The following is a 17,117-nucleotide window of genomic DNA, read 5'->3' as shown; positions in this document are numbered from 1 at the left end:
AGGAACCTTTTGATTTCCTCCTTGATTTCATCTCGGACCCACTGGTTATTGAGCATGAGGCTGTTTAACTTCCAGGTGTTAAAGTGTTTCTTCTGAGTCCCTTTGGAGTTCACAAATAATTTCAGAGCCTTGTGGTCAGCGAAGGTAGTCTGCAAAATTTCTATCCTCTTGATCTTATGGAGGTATGTTTTATGTGCCAGCATGTAGTCTATCCTGGAGAATGTCCCATGTACATTGGAGAAGAATGTGTATCCAGGTTTCTGGGGATGGAGTGTCCTATATATATCCACTAGGCCTCTTTCTTCCATTTCTCTCCTCAGGTCTAGTATATTCTTGTTGGGTTTCAGTCTGGTTGACCTGTCCAGTGTTGACAAAGCCGTGTTTAGGTCCCCCACAATTATTGTGTTGTTGTTGATATTATTTTTCAGATTTGTCAGCAGTTGTATTAAATATTTTGCTGGCCCCTCATTCGGTGCATATATGTTCAGGAGAGTGAATTCTTCCTGCTCTACGTACCCCTTGATTAATATAAAATGTCCGTCTTTGTCCCTTACAACCTTCCTGAGTATAAAGTTTGCATTATCTGATATTAGTATGGCCACTCCAGCTTTTTTATGGGTGTTGTTTGCTTGGATAACTTTTCTCCAGCCTTTTATTTTGAGTCTATGTTTGTTCTGACTATTCAGGTGCGTTTCTTGTAGGCAGCAGAAGGTTGGATTGAGTTTTTTGATCCATTTAGCCACTCTGTGTCTCTTAACTGGTGCATTTAGTCCATTGACGTTGAGAGAAAGAATTGTCCTGGGATTTAACGCCATCTTTATTTCAACATTTGGTGTGTCTTTTGGGTAGTCTTGTCTTAGATTAGGTCTTTCAGTTTTTCTCTTAAGACTGGTTTTGTGTCTGTGAAGTTTCTGAGCTGTTTTTTGTCTGTGAAACCATGTATTCTTCCATCAAACCGGAAAGTGAGTTTTGCTGGGTATAGTATTCTGGGTGAAGCATTCATTTCATTCAGTCTTGTCACAATATCCCACCACTGTTTTCTGGCATTGAGCGTTTCTGGTGACAGGTCTGCTGTAAATCTCAGGGAAGCTTGCTTGAACATGATTTCCCCTTTTGATCTTGCTGTTTTCAGAATTCTGTCTCTATCTGTGGGATTTGTCATTGTGACTAGGATGTGTCTTGGGGTGGTTTTTCTGGGGTCTCTTTTGGTTGGTACTCTTCGGGCATGCAGGATTTGATCACATATATTCTTTAGCTCTGGAAGTTTCTCTTTAATGATGTTCTTGACCATTGATTCTTCCTGGAAATTTTCTTCCTGGGTCTCTGGGACTCCAATGATTCTTAAGTTGTTTCTGTTGATCTTATCATAGACTTCTATTTTCGTCTGTTCCCATTCTTTGACTAATTTTTCCATTGTCTGCTCATTTGCTTTAAGTTTTTTGTCCAATCTCTCCTGCTGTATGGAATTGTTATGTATCTCATCTTCCACAGCACCAAGTCTATTCTCAGCTTCTGATACCCTGTCCCAGAGCTTATCCATTTTGTCATTCACTTCGTTTACTGAGTTTTTCAGGCCTGTTAGTTGACATGTTATTTCAGTTTGGAGTTTTGTCATTTCTGCCTTCATATTTTCTTGGTTCTTATTAGTGTTCTGTTCAACTCGATCCATGGTTTCTTGGAGTCTGTTGAGCACCTTCCATATTGCTAGTCTAAAGTCCTTATCTGAGAGGTTGATTAGTTGTTCAGTCATTATCTGGTCCTCAGAATTGTCATCTTCATTCTCTATGTCTGATGCTGGCCTGCGCTGTTTCCCCATTGTCACATTTGTATTGTGGGTTTTTCTACGTGTTGTAGTGGTATTCATTGTCTATATGATGTAGGCAGCACACTCCTCTGGCTCCTCCCTTTCTGGATGGGCTGACTTGCCTCTAAGGGAGGGGAGTCCTCCGTGGATGAAGCCTCACACTGGGTCAAATCTTAGGCCCGAGCATGTAACAGAGAAGACAGTCCAGAGAGAAATGTTTGCTTCTGTGATATAGCGCCGTTCTTAGTGTGATTTTTCCTTCTTGTTGCAATGGAGTTCTTTCCTTAGAAAGAGTGCACGGCCGCGTAGCGAAGCGGAGCAGCCGTGCTCCTCTGAGCCTCTTTTTGCCCCACTCGCAAGAGTTTCACGCAAGAGGGCAGTAGACAGACATAGACAGGTCACACTCACAGTCTTTCACAGCTGAGCCCCACTGGGCCGGTGTACTTTCGCGGATTTTCCCCGCCTGGTGTCACACACAGGGAGCCAGCTTTTGCAAAGGATAGCCGGTTTTTATGCTCTGAAGTCCCTCCCTGAAAATGGCGTCTGGGCGAGCGAGGTTTCTGGAGGCTCTTTTTGCCCCACTCGCAAGAGTTTCACGCAAGAGGACAGTAGACAGACATAGACAGGTCACACTCACAGTCTTTCACAGCTGAGCCCCACTGGGCCGGTGTACTTTCGCGGATTTTCCCCGCCTGGTGTCACACACAGGGAGCCAGCTTTTGCAAAGGATAGCCGGTTTTTATGCTCTGAAGTCCCTCCCTGAAAATGGCGTCTGGGCGAGCGAGGTTTCTGGAGGCTCTTTTTGCCCCACTCGCAAGAGTTTCACGCAAGAGGACAGTAGACAGACATAGACAGGTCACACTCACAGTCTTTCACAGCTGAGCCCCACTGGGCCGGTGTACTTTCGCGGATTTTCCCCGCCTGGTGTCACACACAGGGAGCCAGCTTTTGCAAAGGATAGCCGGCTTTTATGCTCTGAAGTCCCTCCCTGAAAAATGGGGGAGTCTCCTCTTAATGAGTGTAATCCCCCTTCTCAGTGTTTCTTAGTGTGGTAAAAAGTAATTAATGCATTAAATGTGGAGTACCCATACTCTAGTGAAAGAGATTGTACATAAATCCAATTTCCCATAAAGTTTCAAGGTTAGCATCTGGAACTTCTAGAAAACTCTTAGGAAGATCCGAAAACTAAACACAGACAGCTTGGCCCTCAGGCATTAAGGGTCTCTCCTGCTAGCAAGGCTGCTCTCAGGTGGGCCACATTGAGAGGGAGCACAAAGGAAGGGAATGGAGATCAATGTGATGATGCAACTGACTGCTTCCAGTTGAAGCAAGCCTCTTAGCTATGTGCCTGGGAGAGCAGCCAGGCAGGAATTCCAGCCTTTATGACCATATGCTCCTGGCTTTCACCCAGGCTGCCATATTCCTAGTGTACATTTCTCTTGCAGATGAGATCATCTCTAAATTTGTATTACTTGGAAATAAGCACATAGTTTAGCTATATGTGCAGACATGAGCTCATACTGTTTATGCTCTCTGACAGTCCTATTTTATTAAACAATTTTATAAATGTGGCTTCCTCTATGACTTCAACAATAATCTGAATTCTTTGAAAGCCTTTGATATAGATGATTAATGTTATCAGAAACTCAACAGCAATTTTAATTCTAATAGTAGTGTCTGGGTCTCTTGTTTCTCTGAATTTTATTTAGTTTATATACCAGGAAAGGAGTAGTAGATACTTTTTTTTTGGAGCGGGGAGGAATGAGGGAGAGAAGGGCTTCCAAATGATGCCCAGGAGGCCCTGGGTCCCTACTGGTGATTTTTCCAGCAGGCGGGTAACTGTTCAATGCAAAAGCCTGAGGATGTGCTGTTGCTCAGTCTCCATGATGTTGAGGATTAGTCAGGCCGTTCTGGCAGTGTCAGGGACCTCAAGAGTCCTAATCAAAAATGCTCAGAGGACCATAGGGTAATGGGAATCAAACTGGGGTCACCCACTTGCAAGATAAACAATTTACTCCTGTATTATCTCCCAGGTCCTACACACAATAAACCACATCATTAATTAATTAAATTGAAAACAACTTTTCACAATCTTTTTATTTATTTATTTATTTATTTATTTTTGCTTTTTGGGGCACACCCTGTGATGCTCAGGAGTTACTCCTGGCTATGCACTCAGAAATCGCTCCTGGCTTGGGGGACCAGGGACACCATGGATCGAACCAAGGTCTGTTCTGGATCGGCCATGTGCAAAGCAAATGCCCTACTGCTGTGCTATAGCTCCGGCCCCCACAATATTATTTATTTATTTTTTGTTTTTGGGCCACATCTAGCGGTACTCAGGGGTTATTCCTGGCTCTCTGCTCTGAAATCGCTCATGACAGTCACAGGGGACCATATGGGATGCCGTAATTCGAACCACCTTTGGTCCTGGGTCGGCTGCTTGCAAGACAAACACCCTACCTACTATCTCTCCAGCCCCTACAATCATTTTTTTAGTATATTTAATTAAGAATTATTTATCCATGCCTTGTCTATTAGGATTTTTAGTTTACAGGAAATTATTCATATAGTAAGACTATTAATTTTGTTCTAAAATATGGTACCAGGCCCCAGTTCCCTTATATATCATAATGCTTTTGATCGAGCTTTGAGTAAGGTCTGGGCAGAGGCCAACTTGAGCTCACATTTCACATTCCTGACAAATATTTACAGTGAAGCTATTGCCTGTTACATTTTGGTTGGGTGCCAAGACACATACCCTGATGAGCAATTGCACCTGCAATGAGTTTGACAATCTTTTGTGAAAATAATGCAATTTAATGAAGATGTAGGAGATGTGGAAAAGGGCCACTTTAGGGTGAGTTTAGGTGATGTATTCCCAGTGACATGTTCAAATTTTCTTAATTTTTTTTAATTGAAATCACTGTGATTTACAAAGTTGGGTTTCAGACATACAATGTTTTAGGGCCAATCCCACCACCAGTGTCGCCCTTCTTCCACCAATGTTCCCAGACTTCATTCCATGCCATCACCCCCAGGCCCCCCAGTCTGTCAGAGTAACAGGCCCATTTTAAGTTTTAAAATTTTTCTTCAGAAAGCTTTTATTTTGAGGGTTAGAGATACTAAAGCAGAAAGGGCACTTGCCTCATAATGGCTGACTTGAGTTTGATATCTGGCCCCCCCAAATGGTCTCCTGCGCTTCTCCAGAAGTGACCCCTAATCACAGAGACAGGAGTAAGCTCTGAGTATTCTCAAGATTGGCCTCCTCTATTATTCCCCCTCCCTTCTTCACTCCTCTCCCCCAAATAAATTTTTTTGGTATGTGCTCTAACATACCAACGAAGTTTTGTTCCATGCCTGGGGCAAAACTACAATAAATTAATTTGGACAAATTTAACCAGGTGTTTCACCTATCTACTTGAGCAATAAATAAAACATTCCTGGAGTCTGAATAGACAGTATTGAGGTAAGGTGCTTGTCTTGTATGCAATAATTCTAGTTTGGTTTCTGGAATGCTATATGGTTTTCTAAGTACTGTCAGAAGTGATATCTGAATAAAAATTTAGGAGTAAGCCTTGAACCCCATTGGACTTGGTCCCAAAAAAGCCAAATAATGGAAAAAAATTACTCTCCAGCATTAAGCACAAAAAAGATTTGTAGGCAACAGTGAGCAAAATTGTTAAGCTAAATTCCTGGTCCTAAACCTGGCCATAATCTCTCCTGCTCTAAACAAATAAGAGCAAAAACCAAATTTTTGTATTTGATCTGTTTTAGATACTGTTCTAAAGCTATATATCTTTTATTAACAAGTAGTTGGCTTTTGAGAGCTGGTACTGACATTTCCTCACTCACCGTCACACTGCTGTTTTGAGTCAAGGAAACTAAGACTCAGAGATGCCAATTAGTTTGCCAGACAGATAAAGGTTGTACAGTTGAAGTGCTTGCAGCTGTGATTTTAATCCAGAAAAGCTGGCTCCATGATCCAACTTTCAAACATGAATCTTGCTTAACACAATCTCAAACCTTCTTATCACCATAAAAAGTACTTAGGATTGGTAGGGACACAGTGCGGAAACTTCCTGTGAATTGTATTTCTACTTATTTATTGCTATCGTGTGCTGTTAAGATCTTGCACTTACCTCTAAATCTGAAGAACAGAATTGATTAGCTATATTCCAACCTAGTAGTCCATATTTTTTTCTTTCATTGACCAGAGCATTGAACATGCACACGCTGAATAAAATCTTTTTCCACCCTGGTTTACGGTCATATTTTTCAAATATTTCTTCTGTCACCTCTTTATTATAAGCCAATCCAAATCCAAATGTATGCAGTAAAGTATTTTTCAACCCCTGGGGTTTTTCCAAGGCAATCTTGAAAACAAACATGTATATAAATATGAGAGGACCCTATTCACTGCAAAGATCTGGTAAAAAAAAAATAAAATTCCCTACAACAGATCTTAAGAATTGACAGTTAATGAAAACTCTTGTGCTATTCTTTGCATTTGAAAAGCTCTGTAAAAGGAATGGTCCAGATTGCCTGTGATTACACTTCATATATCCACGTGACAAGTATAGCATTGTCATAAAAAGTGTTTTTACAGGGCCAGAACTATAGGACAGTAGATAGGATCTTTTGCCTCACACATAGCCCACTTAGTTTCAATTTCCAGCAGTCCATATGGTCTCTTGTATCCTTACAGGAGTGATCCCTTCTAGAACTGGGATTAACTCCTGAGCACTGTCAGGTATAAAAAGTGGTTTGTTCAGAGACAGAATTCTAGAAATTCAGAAAGTTTAACAATGGAAGAGTTACTGCAGCTTAAGTGCTAGCACTTCTTTCTTTTTTTCCTTTCTTTCCTTTCCTTCCTTTCCTTTCTTCCTTCCTTCCTTCCTTCCTTCCTTCCTTCCTTCCTTCCTTCCTTCCTTCCTTCCTTCCTTCCTTCCTTCCTTCCTTCCTTCCTTCCTTCCTTCCTTCCTTCCTTCCTTCCTTCCTTCCTTCCTTCCTTCCTTCCTTCCTTCCTTCCTTCCTTCCTTCCTTCCTTTCTTTCTTTCTTTCTTTCTTTCCCCCCCCTGGCTTGGGGGGACCATATGGGACGCCGGGGGATCGAACCTCGGTCCGTCCTATGCTAGCGCTTGCAAGGCAGACACCTTACCTCTAGCGCCACCTTCCCGGCCCTTTTTTTCTTGGTTTTTAGGTCACACCTGGCAGCGCTCAGGGGTTACTCCTGGCTCCACACTCAGAAATAGCTCCTGGCAGGCTCAGAGGACCATATGGGATGCTAGGATTCGAACCAATGACCTTCTGCATGAAAGGCAAACGCTTTACCTCCATGCTATCTCTCCGGCCCCAAGTGCTAGCGTTTTAAACTGTGGGTTGTGGCCCCATTCACTGAATGTGGTAATAATAAAAATTTGGCCAACAGTAATGTTTTCTGAATGCCTAAAATCAGAATTAATTCCAAATCAACCACAGAGTGAATCTTTTGGCATTTGAGTATTTCTTGCAATAAGTGCTCATATTGCAATTCTCAGACAAAAAGGAGTCAAGTGAAAATTTAAGCAGATCTATTCTAGTAGGGTTCAGTGGATACTATGTAGTGCCAGGATCTTATGCTCTGTATTATATCACAGCCTCTGAAATTTTTTATTTTTACTCACCTTTAAACCCTTTTGAAGAATAAAAGGTGGCAAAGGACTGTCTGAGTTTGAGCTTAACCATAGCCTGAACTGAGGGTTTATGTTCAAATTTGGATTCTGAAATCTGAGAAATAAAAATAACAAGTACTTTAATATAATACTTTAAAAATTACAAGTGGGGCCCGGAGAGATAGCACAGTGGTGTTTGCCTTGCAAGCAGCCGATCCAGGACCAAAGGTGGTTGGTTCAAATCCCGGTGTCCCATATGGTCCCCCGTGCCTGCCAGGAGCTATTTCTGAGCAGACAGCCAGGAGTAACCCCTGAGCACCGCTGGGTGTGGCCCAAAAACCAAAAAAAAAAAAAAAATTACAAGTGCTAAAATTAAAACAAAATAAACATGTTTTTTTTTTTTAAGGCTTGATGTACATTTATTATTGTCATTCTATATATACAGGGATGTGGATGGGGATTCTTTTTTTTTTAATATAATTTTTATTTTGACCATAGTGTCTTACATATTGTTGACAATAACATAAAATAAACATGTTTTAAATATAGTATTTTAGTGACATTTTTTGTGTGGGGGAATCACATCAACAAATATTCAGGGCTTACTCCTGGTCATGTACTCAGGAATTACTTCTGGCAGTGCTGGAGGGACCAGATAGGATGCCGGATTGAATTTAGGTCAGCCATGTGCCAAACAAGTGCCCTAGCTTCTATGCTCTATCTCTAGTTCTAGTATTTTAATGTTTGAAGTGAACTTAGGATCTTTGTGTTTCGTTTTGTTTTGGCCCATACCTGGTGGCACTCAGTCGTTACACCTGACTTTGCGCTCAGAAATTATTCCTGGCAGGCTTGGGGGACCATATGGGATGCCGGAAATTGAACCCGGGTCAGCCACAACTCGACCTCAACTCGAATTCGAACTCGTACTCAAACTCAGCTGGGTCGAGCAAGGCAAATGCCCTATCCACTGTGATATCTCTCTGGCCTTTCCTTAGGAGTAATTTTAATAATCAAAAATCTTATTAGGCTACCCTAAGAACTTTCTTTCACGTTGTTTAAGAATTTAATCATGATCTGTTAATTCCTAGTTAGCAAAAGTAGTTTTTCTTTAAGATCAGATGGTTTCACTAGTGAATTATACAAAACATGTTTTCTTCCTGAATCTGAGAAGGAATCTTCCATGTTTTCATCTTTGAATATGACGTTAGCTGTGGATTTGTCATGCACAGCCTTAATTATGTTGAGATATATTATTTCTGTTCCCAAATTTGTTGAAACATTTTGTCATAAATGGATGTTAAATCTTGTCAAATATTTGTTTGTTTGAGGGTTACACCTGGTAGTGCTCAGAGCTTACTCCTGGCCTTGCATTCGGGAATCACTCCTGATAGGATTGGGGGTACATATTTGGTACTAGATCAAAACCAGGTTAGGTGCATGCAAAGCAAGTGCCCTACTCACCATACTTTCATGCTGGCTCTCAATTTTTTTTTCCAGAATCTGTTGATATAATCTTGTAGTTGTTATTTTTTTCTCATGCCGATCTGCTGTATTATGTTAATTACTTATGCATATTGGCCCCTACTTTAATCCCTGAGTCCCGATGAATGATTCTCTTCATGTGTTGTTGGACTCAATATGCCAAGATATTATTAAAGATTTTTAAAAATCTTCTTTCATCAGAAATAAAGTCCAGCAGTTATTTGAGTGTATGTATGTATGTGTGTGTGGGGAGCTGTCTTTATTTGGGTTGCTTTCAACCTGATATTAGACTCATAGATTGTGTTTGTCAGTGTTCCCCTTTCTTTGATTTTTTTTGAAGAGTTTGAGCAAGATAGACATTAATTAGTTATGTATAAGGTATAGTTTTTGCATCAAAACAGATCCACAGACCAATAGAATAGGACTAAAGAATTGTTAATTTATGTTACCATTTGAGGGGTTGGGGGTTTGTGGGGGTAAGTGGGAATTGTGCTTGCCTTAAATGTGGAAGACTTAGGTTAGATTATTTGATCAGAAACGTCCCCAGAGCACCACCAGAGTCATTCCTGAATGCAAACCCTCAGCATATCTGGGTGTACCCCAATACAACACCATTTAACAAATATGGAAATGTTGCATTAAAAAAAATCAACAACCAAACTACAAAATCAACAAAAAGTATTAAAAGTAGTAGTGGTTAAAGTTTAAGGTATGCATGTGACCTGAAATTGTTTAGATGACAGAATTAAAAATTTTTTTTTAGAAAACAGAAAAGTCTATTAAAAAGTAGAAGAGAAAGAAACTTCCCATGTGGAAAGAACTTCTTATAGGACTAAGTTTCATAGGTATTTTAACTTGATGTGCAAAGCTAATATTACTAGTAACAGAACAGAGAGAAATCATATGTTGTTTGGTTTTTGGATTTTGCAGCACAGGGCCTGTTTCTAGCTCATTGTCTGGGGGTTACTCATGGCTCTGCTGGGGGACCAGATGGTAAGGAATTTAACTTGGGCCTCTACATACAAAGCATGTGCTCCAGCCCTCCTAGCTTCTCTCATGTCCTCCATTATATGCTTGATTAGATTATCAAGAATACAAAAGCATACTGTTATATACTGTATGCTCTCTGATATCCCTGCAACATTACATAATTCTGAACATGGAGTACTGAAAAACTTGGCGATCATGGAGGATTCTGAGTGTACAGAGCCAAGAATTAATTAAAAGTCAAACAAGTAACAAATTTGAGCTGTTTCTTTCTGGTAGTAATAGGCTATGTTGCAGTTCTTGGGTGAAAATGGCTTGTGAGTAGGTAAAGTTCTAGAAGTCCTGTCTAAAAATATAGGGTGCTAAGCATGGAGGCATGGAAGGGGAACAATAGTATAGCGCAAAGACACTTGTCTTGCATGGGTCCTACGTAGGTTTGATCTCTGGCTTACATCTGGACACCCAAATCCTGCCAGGAGTACTTCTTGAGCACAGAGCCAGGAGTAACCCTTGAGAACCATCCGGTGTGGACCCCCCAAAATAAGGTAAGCACAAAAAAGAAGAAATAAGTATCAACTATAAGCCATGAAATAAATTGTCATTGAAAGTAGAAATCTAAGGTGTTCTACTATTTTGGAATCATCAAAAATTATTTTTATAGATCTATATTTAAGTATAGACATGTGTTTGTATTTACTAAGAATTTGAGGAAAGAAAGTGATTAACAATATAGAAAGTGAAAAGATAATTTTGGGGGTCTTCTAAGAAGAGCTCAGGGAATCCAGAGACCACCTCCAACATTACTTGGCCTTGTGACATATGGGGTCAGAGGTACTGGAGCTATGAGAGTCGTCTTGGTGGTCCGGTTTCAGGGGGTATTAGGGAACCCACATGTGGCTGGATAATGGACTCAGCACCTCAAATATGTGTTCTAGCCCTTTGAGCCATATCTCTGGCCTGAGAGCTGTTATCCTAATTTTTTTTTTTGTTTTTGTTTTTGGGCCACACCCTGTGGTGCTCAGGGGTTACTCCTGGCTGTCTGCTCAGAAATAGCTCCTGGCAGGCACAGGGGACCATATGGGACACCGGGATTTGAACCAACCACCTTTGGTCCTGGATCGGCTGCTTGCAAGGCAAACGCCGCTGTGCTATCTCTCCGGGCCCAAGTTATCCTAATTTAAAATAGATATATTCTTAGTGGAACTTTTTGACATTTTGGAGAAAATAGCATCTACATGAAACAAATTTCTTCTGCATGTCCTTACATCTTATTTTAGCATTGCTTAAATACAATATACATGACCACTTTCGTTCACTTTTTTTTTCCCCTACTATTGCATTCAGTAGTTCTCAGGGCTTACTCCTGATTCTGTGCTCAGGGATCATTCTTGGTAGTCTTGAAACCAAGCCAGCCATGTACAAAGCAAATACTCTACCCATTATACTATCTTTCTGGCCCCACACACATAGTCAATGTTTGATGCTTAATTTGATCCTCTTAAATAAGTGGGAAATACTTACGATTCTATAATAGTGCAAAGTCTAGGCATAAATGATACTGCAAGATGGCAATTATCGAGAAAGACCCATTCAGGTTTGCTCAGGGCTGTCTTAATAAGGTTTTCTGCTTTAGCTGCCTGGCCACGACCCAGAGAAATTATGGTCACCTGTTGTGGTGGTTTTTTAAACTCTCGTTTTAATTGCTGGAGAGTATTGGAGAGATCAACCCCTGTGTGATAACATGAAGAGATGCATATAACTATAAAATCACTTAATTCTCTATGGAAATAAAATAAACATAGCATTTACTTAGTAGTGGTTCTGGATACAGACATAATAGAGAAGTGAGTCTTTGAAAAAAGTTGTTTTGGGCCCGGAGAGATAGCACAGTGGCGTTTGACTTGCAAGCAGCCAATCCAGGACCAAAGGTGGTTGGCTCGAATCCCGGTGTCCCATATGGTCCCCCATGCCTGCCAGGAGCTATTTCTGAGCAGACAGCCAGGAGTAACCCCTGAGCAACGCTGGGTGTAGCCCAAAAACCAAAAAAATAAAAAAAGTTGTTTTGTGTTTTTTTTTTTTTTTTTTTTTATTTTATTTTATTTTTTTTTTGGTTTTTGGGCCACACCCTGTGACGCTCAGGGGTTACTCCTGGCTATGCGCTCAGAAGTTGCACCTGGCTTCTTGGGGGACCATATGGGACGCCGGGGGATCGAACCGCGGTCCGTCCTAGGCTAGCGCAGGCAAGGCAGGCACCTTACCTCCAGCGCCACCGCCCGGCCCTGTTTTGTGTTTTTACTTTGTTTTTGGGACACAGCTGAAGGCGCTCAGGTTTTACTTATGGCAGTTCCCTTGGAACCATAAAGAGTGCTGGAGATTGAACCTGGATCAGATGTGTGGCAAGGACCTTGTCTGGCCTGTCTTGAAACTTTTTCCTAATTTTTTAAAAATATTTTTTATTTAAGCACCTCAGTTACAGAATTGTTTATAGTTGGGTTTCGGTCATAAACTGTACATGTCCCTCAGGGGCAGGCATTTTACTTCTTTCTCTCATTCAATCTCTCTCTCTCTTTTCTTTTTAACACTGTGGTTAGCACTATTGTTGATGAAGGGGTGCCATGCATATCACTTTATTCCTTTTCAGCATCCAGTTCTTGTCCAAAGTGAGCAGTTGCAACTATTATTGTTATTCTACTCTAACTTCACTCACTGCTTTTTGGCAAGCGTCTGACTATGGACTAGTCCTCCTGATCTTTATCTCTTTTGTTTCTGGTTATTATTACCACACTGTCTTTAATTTTTCTTATATCCCACAGATGAGTGAGATTATTTTATGTATATCCCCTCCCTCTGATTCATTTCACTCAGCCTAAGAGTTTCCATGTCCATCCATGTATACTAATTCTGTAGTCTGCCACTTTGTTATATGGGATTCAATTTTTTGTATAGGAAGATTTCATATATAGGAAAATTTCATGTATAGGAAAATTTCATGACTTCATTTTTCCTAACAGCTGTATCATAGTATTCCATTGTGTATATGAACCAGTTTTTTTTAACCACTAATCTGTTATCGGGCATCTGGGTGTTACCAGATTCTGGCTATTGTAAAGAGCTATAAAGAACACAGGCATGTAAAGTACATTTTTTGGGGGGGTTTTGGGTCACACCCTGCAGTGCTCGGGGGTTACTCCTGGCTCTATGCTCAGAAATCGCCCCTTGGAAGCACGGGGGACCATATGGGATGCCGGGATTCAAACCACAGTCCTTCTACATGCAAGGCAAATGCCTTACCTCCATGCAATCTTTCTGGCCCCCATTTTTGTATAGTATCTTTGTATTCCTAGAGTATATCCCTAGGAGTTGTATTGCTGGATCATATGGGAGCTTAATGTCCAGTTTATTGAGGAATATCCATATTGTTTTTCAGAAAAGCTGTACTAGACTGGTCTCACCTGCAGTGAATAAATAAATTTCTCCACACATTATCTGCACAGGACTGTTCTTATTCTTGTTTACTGTTCTTGTTCTTTGTGATATGTGCCAGTCTCTGTGGCTTGAAGTGGTACCTCATTTTTGTTTTGATTTGCATTTCCCTGATGATTAATATAAGAAGCATTTTTTTATGTGCCTTTTGGTCATCTGTATATTTTTTTTTGAGGAGGTACCTGTTCTTCTATTTTTGGATGGGGTTATATATATTTTTTTGTGGGCCACACCTGGCAGAACTCAGGGCAGAAATCACCCCTAGTAAGCTTGGGGGACCATATGGGATGCCGGGGATCAAAACCAGGTCTGTCCTGAGTTAGCTGTGTGCCAGGCAGAAGCCCTCAGGCTGTGCTATTGCTCCAGCCCTAGATTTTTTTCTTATTAAGTTCTGTCAGTACCTTGTATATCTTAGATATTATCCCTGTATCTGATGGATATTGGATGAATAGTTTTTCCCATTCTGTGGGTGACCTTTATGTCCTAGTCAATGTTTCCTTTGAGGTTCAGAAACTTCTCAGTTTAATAAAGTCCCATTTGTTTATCTCTGCTTCCACTTGTTTGAACAGCGTCCTTGAAGACGCCTTTAATCGCAATGTCGTGGAGTGTTTTCCTATATACCTTATGGTTCCAGGTCTGAAATCAAGGTCTTTAATCCATTTTGACTTGACTTTTGTGCATGGTGTTAAATGGAGATCTGAGTTCGCCTTTTTTCATGTGGCTGACCAGTTGTTCCAACAGTAACACTTGTTTCCTTGCTCCATTTTTGCATTTCTTATCCCTTTATCAAAGATTAATTGATTGTATGTCTGGGAAACATTCTTTGAATACTCAAGTCTATTCCACTGATCTCTGTGTTTGTCTTTATTACAATACCATGTTGTTGTTTTTTTTTTTTCTTTTTTCTTCAGGGGAGAGCGCACACACAGTCCCCCACTATCATAAATTACGCAGTCGAGTTTCCCACATTTGGGGAAATTTCAGGGGTCAACAAGCCCGGAGTGCAATGGGCGAGCTTCACCCTGAGGAAACCACTTTCGTGATCATGGAATTACCCCTGCCAGGTAAGTATACCATACTGTTTTCATGGCTATTTCTTTACAATACAATTTGAAGTTGGGAATGTGATGCCTCTCACCTTCTTTTTCTTTAGTTTGCTTTAGCTATTCATGGGCACTTATGGTTCCAAATGAATTTCATGAGTGTTTGATTCACTTTTTTGAAGAATGTCATGGGCATCCTTAGAGAAATTGCATTAAATCTGTCCAATGCTTTGGGGATTATTGCCATTTTAATTATGTTAATCCTCCCAATTCGTGAGCAGGGTATGTGTCCTATTTCCTTGTGTCCTCTTTTATTTCTTGAAGCAGTGTTTTGTCGTTTTCTTTGTATGGATCCTTCACCTCTTTAGTTGCCTGTAAGGTGTTTGAGTTTCTGTGGCTCTATTGTGAATGTTTTGTGTGTGTGTGTGTGTGTGTGTGTGTGTGTGTGTATGGGTTTTTTTTAAATGTACATTTCGCCTCTATGTATCCATTTCTTCTCTACCATTATTTGTGTCTACAAATGTTATTGAGGGACCTGGAGAGATAGCATAGCGGTAGGGTGTTTGTCTTGCACACAGACAACCGGGATGGACCCAGAGTTCAATCCCAGGCATGGTCCCCTGAGCCTGCCTGGAGCGATTTCTGAGTGTAGAGCCAGGAGTAACTCCTGAGCACTAATGGGTGTGGCCCCCCCCCAAAAAGAAGACTATTGATTTTTATGTGCTAATTTTGTAGTCTGCCATTTTGTTATATGGGATTCATTTTTTTAATCCATTTTGACACTCTTAACTGTATCTTAACCAGTGTATTTAGTCCATTGATACAGAAAGAGATGATTGTTATGGTAATTATTTCATCTTTTTGTAGGAGTTTGATGTGTTTGTTGGATCTACCATTCCTTAAAGTAAGTCCTTCAGTTCTTTTTTTTTTAAATGCAACATACAAACTTTATTTAACAAAAGTAACAGGTAAAGTCAAACAGGCACTTAATATTAAGAGAAAAACGCGAAGAAATTTTGTCTTAAACATCTTATCGTAACCTATTGCAGTTGCATTTAACTGAGCTCTGTTGCTGTGAAGAATACAGCTCATGCACAGGTATGACGAACAATTTGTACATTTTTCAAGTATTCACTGAATACTACCATATATACACATATATATTAAATTTGAAAGAAGATTTAATTGACGTCTCCAGATAAACTTCATTTTGGTTGATCTTTTGGAAGAGGTCGTCTAAAGAGAAGAATGTGTGGCTCTGGTTCATGAATCATGTAATGAACCCAGCCTAGACTCTGCTGCACACCAAGTCTCCTCCACTCCTCTTCAGACATCAGATGAGTTTTGGGTACTTGTTTGGAGAGTTCTCTGGGTAACATGACTTGCCGGTACTCATAGTGCTCGTCGAAGTACTTGTCCAAGTAGTAGATCTGCTTGTGGGCCATCCCTGAGGCGGGGCGGAGGCGGCGGAGGGAGCGAACTCAGCAGCCCAGCGCAGCTCAGCGTGGTGAAGCGCAGCGCACTTCCTCGGCGGACCGAAGGCACGACCCAACTGCCCCTTCAGTTCTTTTAAGGTTGGCTTTGAGTCTGTAGAATTTCTGATCTGTGATTTATCTGTGAAGCAGTGTACCTTTCCTTCAAACATGAATCAAAGTCTGGCTGGGCAAAGTATTCTTGGCGAAGCTTTCATTTTGTTCAGTTTTGTCACTATATCCCACCACTGCCTTTGGGCCTTCAAGGTTGATTGTGATGTATTTGCTGAGAATTTAAGGATTATTCTTTATATATAATTTTCTTTTTTGATAGTGCTGCTTTTAATATTCTATCCCTATCTCTGGTTTTCATCATTGTGTCTAGGACCTGCTTTTTCTCTGGATCTCTTTTATCTGATACTCTTTAAGCATCCAGGATGTGGTTGCATGCATTCTTTAACTCTAGGAATTTCTTGGCTTTGAAGTCTTTGACTGCTGATTCTTCATGGAGTTTTTTCTTCCTGGGTCTCTGGGACTCCTATGATGCTTATGTTGTTTCTATTGAGTTCATCTCAAAGTTCTATTGTCATCTGTTTACTTTCTTCGAGGACTTTTTTTTCCCAGTCTCTTCTTTTATATTGAGGCATTATGCAGCTCATTTTCCAACTCACTGATCCTGTCCTCAGCAGCTGCTACTCTGCTGGTGAGGACTTCCAGTGAAATTTTTATTTCACCTACTAAGTTTTTTATTCATGTCATTTCAGCTTGAAGTTTTCTTATTTCTTTTATATTTTCTTGGTTCTTACTTGTGATTCATTAGGTTCATTACATGCTTTCTTTAAATTCTGTGAGCATCCTCCACATTTTTTCTTGAAAGTCCTTATCAAAGAGGCTATATAGGTGGCTGGTACTTTAGGGTCTTCTGAGCTACCATCCTCATTCTCTCTGTGATGTTTTTTACATGTTGTGCTGGATTTCATTAACTAGAGGAAATGCATAACCATAGGGTGGAGCAGAATGGCCTTGCTTATTTCTTTGTACTTGTTTCTGTCTCTCTGCGTCCCATACTGGGGCATGTCTGTGCTCTTTGGTGCAAGAGTTATGTTTGTAGCATGGTTCACCCAGCGACAAGGGCCTCTGCCTTGCTAAATCTTTTCGCTGGGTGTAGCTGTGCTCTTTTTTCCCCTAATTT

At 40.6% G+C, this 17,117-nt stretch overlaps 2 protein-coding genes and 1 non-coding gene across 3 annotated transcripts in view; all 3 read right to left on the bottom strand.

Moving 5' to 3' along the window:
- DNAH14 (dynein axonemal heavy chain 14) overlaps positions 1-17,117 on the bottom strand; it is a 367,193-nt gene that overhangs the window by 40,820 nt on the left and 309,256 nt on the right. Inside the window, exons 73-75 of the mRNA XM_049777552.1 lie at positions 11,449-11,656; positions 7,471-7,573; positions 5,947-6,180 (exon numbers count right to left, since the gene is read on the bottom strand). Of these exons, the coding sequence (XP_049633509.1) occupies positions 5,947-6,180; positions 7,471-7,573; positions 11,449-11,656 (545 nt within the window). The remainder of the gene's footprint in view (positions 1-5,946; positions 6,181-7,470; positions 7,574-11,448; positions 11,657-17,117) is intronic.
- LOC126014705 (U1 spliceosomal RNA) lies at positions 14,319-14,482 on the bottom strand. The gene has a single exon (XR_007497706.1). It is a non-coding gene; the product is annotated as a U1 spliceosomal RNA (small nuclear RNA).
- Positions 15,659-15,898, bottom strand: LOC126013520 (cyclin-dependent kinases regulatory subunit 2-like). The gene has a single exon (XM_049776640.1). It carries the CDS (start codon positions 15,896-15,898, stop codon positions 15,659-15,661), a length of 240 nt encoding a protein of 79 aa, XP_049632597.1.

The sequence above is a fragment of the Suncus etruscus genome, chromosome 7 (assembly GCF_024139225.1).
Source record: "Suncus etruscus isolate mSunEtr1 chromosome 7, mSunEtr1.pri.cur, whole genome shotgun sequence".
Lineage (NCBI taxonomy): Eukaryota > Metazoa > Chordata > Mammalia > Eulipotyphla > Soricidae > Suncus > Suncus etruscus.
This window is presented reverse-complemented; position numbering and strand designations above follow the sequence as displayed.